The following is a 12,491-nucleotide window of genomic DNA, read 5'->3' as shown; positions in this document are numbered from 1 at the left end:
CTATGATTTATCCTCATAACAATGAGATTTCAAAAAGAACAGGGAGCTTAAAATCCTTAATTTAATAGAATTATTCAGGAGGCTGCCTCTCTACAAACAATAGCAAAAATTCTATAACGTGCTTATGCTGCAGTATGTACAGACACAGGTTCACCCAGTGTGTTCACTAATAGGAAGTGTAACAGCTGCAGTCATTCTGCCGTCTTTCACATTTAGGATCTTGGAAGTTTCATGGAAAAGGCCTAGGAAAGTTTCTTACACTTTCAAGAGTTTTGTTCAATATTGTTTTAGTAATTACTGGAAGTAGGGAACCTACCAATTCTCTTGCTGGGAAATTGTTTCATGTCCTGATATTTCCTGCTCTTCAGAAATCATGGTTTCCCTTTCTAATGCTTTATTCTTGCTGTTTAAGACCTGTTGTTACTCAGGTACAGAGCTAACACCTGGACCCTGTTGTATCTGACACCAGCTATGTCTTCAAGGAAATGTAAGCTCATTAGCTTGTTTTCCAACTTCAGGTGTGCTTAATTTGCATCCACACCATGCAGCTATCCTGCACTGAGCCTGTCCAGTCAGCAAGACATCCTGCTCCTAACAGTATTGTAGCTACTGCAGCATGTGCCATACTCTTGTTAACCCAACCATCAACATTGACAATGCTGAGAAGCAGGAAAGAAATATCAGGTAATTAATTCTGAGGACCTTCTGGCTATTGCTACATAAAAAGCATCCTTTTCTCCCATCCTTGACATGTTAGGTTAGTTTTCATCTTGTCCAAAGGCTTCACAGATCAAGCTAGGACCTTGCAAGACCAGGCCTGGAGGGGAGTTGGGTACCACACTGAGACTGACAGGGAAGGAGGACCCTGAGGGTAAATTTGGCATTGAAAAATGCTGAGTTTGCATAATCCTATGTTCCTTATAGAACTGTTATGCTGTTGGCGTCACAACTTTTTAAAAGGAGGCATTGGTAGAATATATAACCCTTGGGTTTTCACTAGTATAAAATGCCTGCAGAGGCCAGGGAGAGGCAAATCTGCTTTGGGATTCTCCAGTATACAAGGCACAAAGCTCATGGAATGTTTTATTTATCTGGTAAAATGGTGCACAGGGATTCTTTTGTGACTTTCGTTTTTCCTCTGTAAAATAAACATCTTTAGTAAAGAATTCCAGCTCCAAACAGGATTGGGAAAAGTTAAGAAACACAGCTGGGCTGCAATTTATAATAAAACAGCACAAAATCCAATGGCAAAGAGTAGGTGGAAGATGATATCTGTAAGAGAAACACAGACTAAATGTGAATACTTCCCCTTCAGCTGCCTTTCATGTTCTCTTCCCACCCCCATCAACGCAACTGCATCCCCTAATGTGGCTCTGTCACCATATCAGGTTTTAACAAATAGGTTTTGAAAGGCCTTTTTCAAACCCTCTCCAAATAGAAATGCTTTCAGACATCTCTGTTAACTCAGTGAAACATGTTTGTTCCCTTTTGGGAAGAGGGTGTGAAAATAAGAGAAAGTAAGGTTCAGGATTAGAAGTTATTGCTATGACTTTATTGTCCAGAGTGAGGGATGGAAGAAAGGAGGAAAAGAAAGTGTATAACATTGAGAAATAAAATTTAATTTTGAAATATTTCCCTTTCTGTCAAATTTACTTTATTTTTCACCTCCTTTTTTTGAGCTATGGGGTTTATGTTGACAGAGTCACTCAAAAGCTATATTTGGGATTGATATTTTCATTGTCATACTTTGCTCTTTACCTGACAGTGTGTAATATCTGGATAAACCTTTGCCTGTATAAAATAAGAGAAAAAGATAACATTGGAGTGGCATGTTTAAAATAGGGCAAAGTGCACCAGCATGCTTTGTAAAAGCAGAACTGATAACATTTGCCACATTTTGAAGTTCTGGATATTTCTACCCCTTCACTTTACTGTCTGAAGTTGTAAAAAGATCCTCAGTTCTTTTATCTTCTAAAATTGATGGGTTTTTACTGATGCAACATACTCAGTTGTAATAATGCTGCTCTACGTGTATTTGTAATTTTAAATTAGCTTTCAGGTCGGTGAGGATGTAGTGGATAAACTAGTATAAAGGGCTCCAGTGAAAACATGATTTAGGCATACCTCGCACCAAGGACCTGTTTCAAAAGATGTGCTGGATCTGCAGAATTAAACCAGCTCAGGGAGAAATTCCTGGTGCCTCTAGGAGGCAGCAGTTAGAGGAAACAGGTATTGTTTTATAATGGAGAAACCCGATGGCAGTTCAATTTCTGTGTCAGGAGAGATAGGCACAAAGGGTTAACCTACCAGAATTATGGGTATGCTAAGTACCAACCCACAGTCTAAAGAAAAGCTTTCCTGCTGCTCCTAAGCCTGACCTCTCTCCCACTCATGTGCAATCTATCAGAGCTTGTCTGGGCTGTTGCTTGAGGACAAGCGCAGGTGAGCGGAGTTTACATCACTAGCTTGGGGTGTGAGTGGTTGGGCCATTTATCATTAATGCCATTGGGTGCTTTTACTTACTTTGTAAATGAGGAGAGTTTCACTGAGCTCTTCTGCCAGAGCCCCGAGCCTGGACGGGACCAACTTCTGTTCAAGACTTGTGCTTCTATGGGGGAAAGGGCTCTGGCGGGGGACTTCGGCTCCCTCTGCACGCTGTGAGCCAAGAGTGGCTCCCAACTTCATTGCTTCCCAAGAGGAGAAACACCCCAGAAACCCAGTCACTTACTGCGTACAGCAATCTCTGCCATTAAAACACCTCCGGTTTGTTCCATGCGTTGTTTTCGTTTGTCACATGTCTGAAGAGATCAGAAAGAAAGTCATGTGTACCAAAAAAATTAATAAAAAAATCCAAACCCAATTCTTATGTTTCTAACCAAGGAAATGAAATCTGTGTCAATATTGCTGCATATTTTCTAGTTTGTTTTTTTTTTTCCCCTCTGTAATTATTGGGGGGGTTTGTTACAAGAGAGATTTAAGGAAACTCTTTACAGTGCATTTTCTGAGGATTTGGGTGTGCCACAGCCCTTATGGTGACTGTCAGTGGAAGTGCTCTTTTCAGCTGTGAAGTGGCAGGAGCTGAGATGCGTGTCGTCTTGCTCATCACAGGTCCCCCTGGGCTGCCCTTTCCCCCTGCTTTAAACAAAACTGCTTTCAAGAAGGAAGGGGGGAGCCGAGTTCCAGCTATCTGACCCATGACCTCTGTGAAGGCTTCTGTTGTTGTTTATCGCTAATTACAATTGTTGCCCTTTGGGTAGAAACAGGAAGCACAAATCCCTTCCATATAGATCATCTCATGTCCAGGCCTGGCACCGCTGACAAGGTCAGTATTGGAGGCAGAGCTCTACAGATGAAAGGTCCTTGTCTGTCCCTGACCGTTGCAGATTCCCACCTGTGGGCATTTTGTTGTGGTTTTTTTTTTTTTTTCGAACTCAGCATGTGGTAACTCTGGTTATGAGTTGCTTGTAAGCATGGACCCACAGGCTGGTTCACCCTTAATTGCAGTGGACCACCAGCTGCATTTTGGGGTTGGAAGTGAACTCGAGGGATGTTAGCCTGATCAAGCAATCCTATTCAGGAGGGCAAGGAGGGAATGCCACCCGGTGCCTGAAAGGCTGATGTAGATGTTTGGCGGTACTGTCAGGAAGGCAGATATGGAGTACTTGTTTTGTGTTTTCTTTTAACCCTCGTCTGTGGCTGGATAAAAAGTTGAAGAAATCTTTAAAAAAAGACAGCACGATCTAAGCCCAGAGTTTTTCCTTTTGCCTTTGAAACTTAGAATTTCTAACAACGCGTTTTTGTCAAACCTGCAAGTTTTGCAGAAATTGGTGCCCCTGCTTAGCACTGAGGCTCGGTAATAAACTGCTATCTTAATTTGGCTCCTGGACTGAGAAAGGGTTTAGAAAGAAAAGGTGGTTTCACCAGGAGTAATGCTTTCTCTCCTCCAACAGGAAATGCTTGTTGCAGAAATGACAGTATGTCGGCCAAAGAGTATTTTGGGCTTTCATTTCAGGTTAAATAAATTTCAACTTCATTTTACAGCAATGACACATTCATTGCCTGAAAGAAAGAATAGCACAGCTCTGACTTAGTGAAGGAGGGAGAGAGAAATCTTTAAAGAGAGACACCTTAGTAACCCTCACCCTCACATCAGTAGGTGCACGCAGCGCGCACCTCGCTTTGCTGAATAACGTGCCTGTGGAGCACCCCCGCTCAGGTCACCGGGACCTACCCTTGGGCTCCGTTCCTGCGCCAGTGACAATTTATGTATTTCACGCAGAACAGGATGGCTGCAAGAGCAATAACGTACTGCAGTGCTGCAGGCTGGCAGAGAGGACTTTCCTTGGGAAGGGGGAGCGGGAGGTTTCATTTAACTAGCAGTGAGCTTGGAGCCAGGTTCTCCCCCTGCCCCCAGGGTGCCCTCAGCACTGAGACGTATGGCAAAATGGAAAAAAGTTCTACTTTCTCCTTCTTTCAGGCTAGTCTTTAACTGTAGCTGTTTGTCAGACAGGACTGTAGTCTGGGATATTGACAAGAACTGAGTTTTTAAAGTGCTACATTATTTCTCAATACATTTAAACAAGTTGCCCAACGTTGCATTCGGCGCCTGTGGCATGACAGGGGTCGGGGAGCACAGCTGGCCACTCAGGCTGCTGTATGGCGGCATCTCCATCTACTGAAAGCTCTGGCACTGGCTCTGCGCCCCATGTGCCCTCAGGAAGGTCTCGACATCCTCTGTCTAAATTTAGCACTGCAGGTCTCTCTGGGAGAGTGGCCTTACCACCGGGCAGGAGAACTTCTCGCTGTCGCAGACGTGCGTCTCACAGTGCAGCCAGACCTTGGACAGCTTGGGGATGTTACGGAAGCGGAAAGCGTTGAACTGGAAAGTCGCCCGGCTCGTTTTCCCATTCTCATGCACAAGGATGGAGTTGTCTGTGGCACACCTGTGTTGTGCATGGAGAAGCACTGTCAGAGCTTGCATGGCTTCAGTGAAACGTCTCCTGAGGTCGCAGTCTGATGGATGCACTTGCCCTGCTGTGGTCCAGCTTCTCTTCTGCCCTCCCATCCCCCACCCCCTGGCCTTCTGTCATGCTCAGGGCTGGGCAGGGCTGGGCTGGGCTGGGCAGAGGTGCTCCCCCAGGTCCCCTCAGCACCTACCCCTTGGTGATCAGAGGCCAGTGGATCTGGTAGAAATACTCCGAGGAGGGAGTTGCCCAGCAGTTGTTAAGAACAACTTTGAACCTGGGGAAACACAAACCCCAGATCAGTAAAGAGTGTCCTGATTGCCAATTTATTAATTATTACTCCTTCCCTTGCCTACCTGTCACTTAAGCCCTTAGCTTCCACTCCAGCAAATATGTCAGAACCGATTTCTGATGTTTCAACAATGAAAGGGGCTTCTTTTATACTTGAAAACTTGGCATTCTTTGAAAGACAAAGAGAAAGACATCATACGTTACTAGCAACATGCAAAGCAAAGGCATATGGCAACTTCAGACAGCTCTGGAGAGATGGACTCCAAAAGTCTGGGTTCTTATTACCTGCAAGCTCCAAACTCTACACCTAGCAGTAGGACTACTGCAAGCCCAAGATGGTGTTTGAAAATCTTTTTGTTAATGTTTGGCTTATAACGATAATAGGTGACAGAATTTGATGCTATTTGGGTTGTGGTATGTGTTATATCACAGCATGGGTGGGAAACAAGCTTGCTCCTGCTTCTGGTACACCAGAGGTGGTGGGGGAAGCTGGTGGGAGTGAAAGACTGGAGATGACCGTATGGGATGTGAATGGGGTTGGGAGATGGCCACGTGTCAGAGAAAAGGAATGAAGACAAGCAGAAATCACGTGCCTGCATGCAAAGGTTCAGCACTCCGTGATTTATACTTGTGGTGGCCAGCATGGTGAGAGCTGAGGGGGCACGAATGTGCAGAAAGAGCTCTGCCAGCTGTAGTATTTCATCCATTAAAAAGCCACCCTGCTCAAAGGAGTGCAGTGTGCGGTGCTCAGGTGAAAAGGTTTGCTTACAAATACACTGAAGTTCCTACTTTAAATCTCACTGCTTTTTATTGCATAAGATCATAACAAAGCTAGCACCAGAACTATGTAAAGAGCAACATATTTAGTCATAGCACAGGTTTACTTAGTTAAACCTATGCAGCAGGACTCAGGTATATGTAGTTCTGGAGCTGTTGGGACTATCTTTCCCTGATGTGCTTGCTCAGTTCCCTGGTACTGATTTTCTTATGTACCTTTCCTTGCCTCAACAGCGAGGTGGCTGTGAGGCACTACAGTATTCCCACTGCAACGTCTGATAGACTGGATGCACTGAAGTTAAGGCTCAAGGCTGTGTTTAGGTTAGTGATCCATAGCTGTTAAGTGCCCTGAGAAATTCTCATTTAACCCAAGATTTCTCCAAAGGAGAGAACTTGCAGAAGCACTGTCACAAAACTCATCAGCCCTTGTGCTAAAAAGAGTTGAACCTGGTAAAGTTCTTGTTCCTGACTCTGTTGCTCTGCACTGTTTTACGGTACTATCTTGCTTTTCTTCACAAGTTTCAGTGCTGAAGGTCTGATTCCCATTCAGGCCCCAGCCCCTCACGCTGCATCACAGTCCTTTGCTGTTAAAAGTGTGTCACAGACTAAAGGGCAGGTGAGACCAAAGTGTTTCCACTGGGTTACACTGCAGCTCGGGCACTGCTTCTGGCTGAGGAAATGGGCACGTGAAGCACCTGGAAGTATGGCCCACCAGAGCCAGAGGGCTGTGTCAGGCAGCAGCAGAGATTAATAGCAAGGCAAAATAAATCTTTTATTTCTATTTTGCCAGAAAAAAAAAATTTCATTGCAATTAACCTTTTCTCCCCAGTGAAAATGTGAACAAAATGACGAAGGGGTGGTCTATTAGCTTTCTGAGCTTGTTCTGTACTTGTGCTCAGTGGGGAAATGTATTAGTAACAGTTCAGCCACTCCCTCCCTGACTCCTGGAGCCCCATGGCCATTAGAACAATACAGCCATTTGGGGGGCGGAGAAAAGTACCAGAGATCCATTGTTCGCGGTTCGTCATTTGTTTTTGCAGCCATTCTGTCAGGAGTTGACAGGAGCAGTGTGGTAGCTGCTGGGACCTTGCCAGTCTATACTACCAGTGTGCCATACATCAGAAAAAAAAGACCACAGGGTTTTCACATGGCATCCTGAGGCTGCCAAAATGTGCCCGAAATGCAGGGTGTGGGGGGAGAGATTTCCATCAGTCCACCTTGTGCTAAACACTCCCTCTACCTGCCCTATAAATTTAACACACTGTGTTCTTAGTTGTGCTTTTTCTAGCTCTGAAAAATAGAGAGCTGTCTTTGGTGCTTTTGACTGTGCTTTCGTAGGAAAAAGACTCCAGGATCAGGGGCTGGCTGCTTCAGCAGCATAGCGGAGCTGTCAGGAGGAGAGGGGTGTTTCAAAAGCTTGTCCTGATACGCAGGGATGGTATTTTGCTGGAAACAGAATTCCAGCATGACCTAAAGATCTCCGGGGAACACGAAATATCTGTTGGGTGAGAGGACCAAGAAGCAAACTGCAAGGGAAACGCATAGAGCTTTGCCGTATCTATAGAGACTGTGCCATAGCAGCGGTGCCTGCAGATGCACGCTGCTCTTCGAGTGGGACTACAAGCAAGTTTTGCTTTTTCTTATAAAACCTGTCAGCGTGTTAGAAATGTACCTCTCAGCAGAAAAATCTGCCTGATTTAGAGGGAATAAAAGAACAGTTGGCATTGCTCTGTTCGGTGTAAGTATATCCCTATTAATCAGCAGAAACAAGGACCCCTGCAAACCCCGCTGTAATTATCTGTTCCAGGCTAATAATGTGCTCTGGGTTTTTCCAGCTCTTAGGCTGAAGCCTGTGGAAGGTGAAGGCAAAAAGCTGGGTGGCAAAGACCACTTACAGAGTAAAAGTTGAGGGACAACTGACTTTCAAATGAGCCCGAGCTTCCATTCTTCACATGGACGGTGGCCACCCTGGGGACATAACAAAATTTCTGTGTGAGTGAGGCGTGGTGCAGAAAACGGGGTGAGGTGCGCTCCCACAAGAGGACATACCTTTGGTCAAAGGCAGCCTGGTTCACCAGGTAGTTGGCATTGTATGTGCAGGTGAATGAGTAATTGACAGGCTGGCTCTTCACAATTACTGAGGAGTCATTGGAGACGATGGAGTTGTAGAAGTGATAAACGGGGTTCTTAAACTGTGGATAATGAGACAGAGAAATGTAGGCAGTACTGAGTCTTTGAGGCATCAAGAACAACTTCGTACTTTGAAACATGAAGACTCTGTCTGGTGACAAAACACCATTCCTAAGGAAACATAGTTTTGTAGCTCTTTATATTATGCGCTGCCTATGTATATATACATATGGCTTACTATATATATGTTCTGTGTAATACAGGTGCAGATGGGAGACTAACACACAGGGTAATGTCACTAAGCCTGCAAGTATTTTGCCTGTAGATGGAAAGCATGACTATTTGATTCTTCCTTCTCCTGATACTGGAGTTTGCCTCCTCTTTCCGTCGGTACTTAAAGCCCACTCCAAGCTGAAGCAAACAGGACTCTCTCAAGCAAGTCCAGCCAATTTCTGAGTCCAGCTCAGAAAAGTCAACCTAGATAGTCTTACCTCTGACTGCGTCCCACAGTATGATTTGTTTTTAGGTGACAGGTCCGGGATTGTGAATTGGTAATATCCCGAATCGTGAATCCCATTGTAGCAAATGCCTCCAAGTGCCAGCTGATTAACCTCCCATCCATAGGGACACTCTGGAATTTTGGTAATGATGGTTTTAGGATAGCAGTATACCAGAATTACATCTGAAAGGAAAATAATACAACTACAGTGATATTCAGTGGTGTTTCTTTTTCAAAGACGTGGGTCTGCACACCTGCTTTCCATTGGGATTAAGCTTCTGTGAGCAGGGGTGTGTGCTGGAAGATCCCCTAACGCGAGCAGCTTTTGCTACACAAAACTGACCTTTGGGTTGTTAAATTCTGTCATCTTTGGAAGAGTTTGGCCTTTGCCTTCTAATCAATGCAGAACTTCATGTAAAATTTTTGTCCTTCTGGAATAGATGAGGAGCAGAGAGACACCGCTGAGAAACCTGGAGTGAAAAATTGCTGCACTGAAATCTGTCTGAAACCAGATTATGCTGCAAAGGTGGCTTCTGTAACACCACTGACTGTAAAAATAACATGGATGAAGTTTTTTGTTAGGCTTCAGTAGATGTGCACCTTTTTGTAGCGGTGTTAGATCTAGGCCACAATACATCTTCTGCCCTTTCTCTCCTTGCACTGGCATTGCAGTGCCAGCACAAACTGCATTTTTAGAATTCTCAAGTTAAAAGCTAAGATCTAAAAATGAGCCTAAAAGCCTAGCCCTGTTTGTAGCAATAGTAAATGAACCAAAATCCTAGCCCTGTTAACAGCAGTGGTTAATAGCAGTGCAATATGTTTCCAAACATGGTGATTAATAATACAACGGGGAATACTGCACATTATAACTTACAGACTGATTGCTTCATGATAGCAGAATTGACCATTCTTTAAAGAGAATCAGGCAGTGTGAATTTGAATGTCTGATGGGAATTTAAAGGGCAAATATTGACTAACGGTTAGTGACCTGAAAACTGAGAAAGATTTCCAATTATTAGAGTCACAAAAAAGACACCCTGCCTGGAATTGTTCAATTATTTCCTTTAAAGTCCTTCACACTCATTTTTATGATAAAAGCCTAATTTTGCAGCTTTTCCATGTCTGCAGAAGGTTAGGGAATATTCAGGGAAAGTCAAATAGGGACCTTAACAACTTGCACCTTTCTGGTCAACAAACCTTCAGCACACGCTTGTGTGTGATTCTGCTTGTGTCAACAGTCAGATTTGTAACTCTGGCAGCGTTACAGCTGTGAAGATTCCTGCAGTTCAGAGAAACTCCTTGTGCAAATGAGTGTACTAAAATAAATGGCTAGAGGGCCAAATACTTAAGATATACCATGAAATTATTGGCAGTAGTCTGACACCAGTCACGCACGTACCAAGCAAACACTCTATATTGAGGTGTATTCTGACACATTTCTAAAGCGCATTTCTTAATTGTAGTGAATTCTACATTACAGGTCTGCCTGGCACCAGATCATTTGAGTTTCTAAGCAGAAATCAGTGTGCAATTAGGGCCTTAGCATCAATGATTTACATTTTTCCTTGTTTAATATAGCAGTGTGGTTCAGGAGTTCAGCCCAGCACATTCATTCACCACTAGTCATCTGACTGCGGTCGGAGTGACTAAAGCCCAGCTTGGGCAGCAAAGACCTGCTGCATCTAGCCTGTGCTATTGCAGATAATTTCAAATTGTTGTTGTTTTCTTTGCCATTTTATGCCTGAATTCTGCTTGTGCTTAACTTTATTGTGCTATGATTATTGCACAGAGTTAAGTATATGCCTAATTCTCTGTGGGTCTAGGACATTAGCGGTGCTTGCTTTACTGTACTAGCTGAAAGCAGATAAATAAAAGAAATGCAAGGATTAGCTCTTTAGAATCCACAGTTTTACTTTCTGAAGAAAAACCTTTCTACTTTTAAATAGAAAAAAAGCCTTTGAAAGCTTAATTGCAAGAGATCATAAGACACTTAAGTTATCTTACCTGCTTTATTTGGATTGCAAGGACCCGCAAGAGCTTGAGCCAAGATGACCAGCAGATAAATAGTAAGAGTCACCATTTCTTGCAATGATCTGAGGACACAGGGAATAAAAGCTGAAATTGTCTTTAAAATTGGAAAAAAATAATTACATGGGCTGCAAACCCAAAACTGTAGCTACTGTTAAACATATTCTTCTTGCAGAGAGAAATAAATAACATTACTGATATTCTGTTGCCCAACCTAATTGCATCTGCAGGATAAAGATTTCCAAGACTATTATTGCTGGGTCACTATTGTGACAATTTTACTATTTCAGTTTAGTCCTGGCTTCGAATTATTCTAGGTTTTCTTTGTTCTTGTAAGGAGTCTAAACCTAAAGTGTTACTATAACCAAATGAAACTGAAACAAAGGGATCTGAAAAAAAGAGAATAGAAATTACCAGAAGAAATATGATGCAATAACATACATATTGTGCTTACAAATTTAATGCTGAAACTGTTCTGTGTTGATGGCTGTCCTCATGTGTATAATCTTAACTTCATATAGCTCAGGTTTGGTAAACGATACATTTTCTCCTTTACTGCTAAATGACGAGTTTTCAGGAAAACGTACATAGCAGTAATTTACATTTCCACTTCAGGCCTCAAACCTGCAAGCTGTTTCCCACAGCGGGAAGCATGTACAGCCTGTGGGATTGGGACTGGAGTTCTCATATTTTTCCTTTGTAGACACTCTTCAGCCTCTGCCCTCATATACACATCACTGAGCAGACTATCAGAAGTAACAAATATCATTTAGGTAAAGAAAAAAATTCTTCCTGATTAAGTATTTCCAAAAAAAAGAATCAATGTCAATGTTTTCACTCAGCCTCTGTTCAAAAATATATATTTATAAAAGGCTCATACAGTACATTTCAGAGAAGATTCCTTCTAATTGTAATCCTATGCATTCTACGAGAAATTAAGTAAAATACCTACGAGACAGGAAGAGGACAAGTATCTCAGATTTTCATTCCGGTCTTATTCCAATAGCTGCACTGTCGGCTCTTCCCAAGATGTCCTCTTTCAAATGAACCCAGCTGGCGTTGCCTTCGCTTTATATAAGCAATCTTGTAAAAGGAGCCCATCTCTGGTTAAATCTCAACCCGCCAGTATTGTCCAGTGTGGGAGGAAAAAAAAAGAGTTATAGAAAAGCAGTTCTCTTCCCCTAGATGGGACTGTATTCCTGCTATTTGATTTTTTAAAAGACTTTCTATGGTGCTTTTTACAGATCTTGAAAATAATTGAACAGAAACCTGCTGAAGGTATGTAACTGGCACAAAATTTTTGTTTTACAAGTTAGGGAAATGTAGAATTTCTGCAGAGGTGAAACAACAGCTGCCTTCTAGAATTCAGTGAAAATTTATTTATAGGAATTGATAGGAATTAGATGCCTGTCTTGAATGGTTTCTTGAAAATGTCAAGTGGACAAAAGTAATTTCCACAGATGATATACCACCAGTGGGGTTGTTTTATTTACTTGTTTTTCCTAAAATTTCACAGGCATGTAGTCTGAGTTTAGGTAGGATCTTCCATAAGCCTAAATATCCTGCTATATAATTATAATGCATAATACTATGTGTATATAACACTGTGTAATATACATTAAATATTACACTATTGATGTGTAAAATTGACCATTGCACAGAAAACTGAAACAAATTTGCTCTTCATATGACCATCAGTCATGTGGTTGCCATATGACAGTCTTGGTCACCTGGTAACATTTTCTGGTGACCTACTACATCCTGTTTGCGTTAGCTTTTAGTGACAGGGCCAGAAAGAGGAC

General features: G+C 42.7%; 1 protein-coding gene across 1 annotated transcript; it reads right to left on the bottom strand.

Moving 5' to 3' along the window:
• Positions 1-1,131: 1,131 nt before the first annotated feature.
• Positions 1,132-11,733, bottom strand: TECTB (tectorin beta). Its single transcript, XM_075107858.1, has 11 exons — positions 11,642-11,733; positions 10,666-10,754; positions 8,654-8,844; positions 8,082-8,224; positions 7,928-8,000; positions 5,321-5,424; positions 5,158-5,241; positions 4,781-4,943; positions 2,729-2,798; positions 1,759-1,791; positions 1,132-1,272 (listed from the first exon to the last, which is right to left on the bottom strand). The coding sequence occupies exons 2-11, from the start codon at positions 10,739-10,741 to the stop codon at positions 1,220-1,222; spliced, it is 990 nt and encodes a 329-aa protein (XP_074963959.1). The 5' UTR covers positions 10,742-10,754; positions 11,642-11,733; the 3' UTR covers positions 1,132-1,219.
• Between the last annotated feature and the right edge of the window lie 758 nt (positions 11,734-12,491).

Source organism: Phalacrocorax aristotelis, chromosome 12, assembly GCF_949628215.1.
Source record: "Phalacrocorax aristotelis chromosome 12, bGulAri2.1, whole genome shotgun sequence".
Taxonomy (NCBI): Eukaryota; Metazoa; Chordata; class Aves; order Suliformes; family Phalacrocoracidae; genus Phalacrocorax; species Phalacrocorax aristotelis.
Note: the sequence above shows the minus strand (reverse complement) of the source record. Positions and strands in the feature narration are given on the sequence as shown.

Coding starts and splice junctions, on each gene's coding strand:
- TECTB (XM_075107858.1), bottom strand. CDS start 10,741: ATGGTGACTCTTACTATTTATCTGCTGGTCATCTTGGCTCAAGCTCTT. Junction 5,425..7,927: donor TGTCCCTCAACTTTTACTCT/GTAAGTGGTCTT, acceptor TGTCTTTCAAAG/AATGCCAAGTTTTCAAGTAT. Junction 4,944..5,157: donor TGGCCTCTGATCACCAAGGG/GTAGGTGCTGAG, acceptor TGCACAACACAG/GTGTGCCACAGACAACTCCA.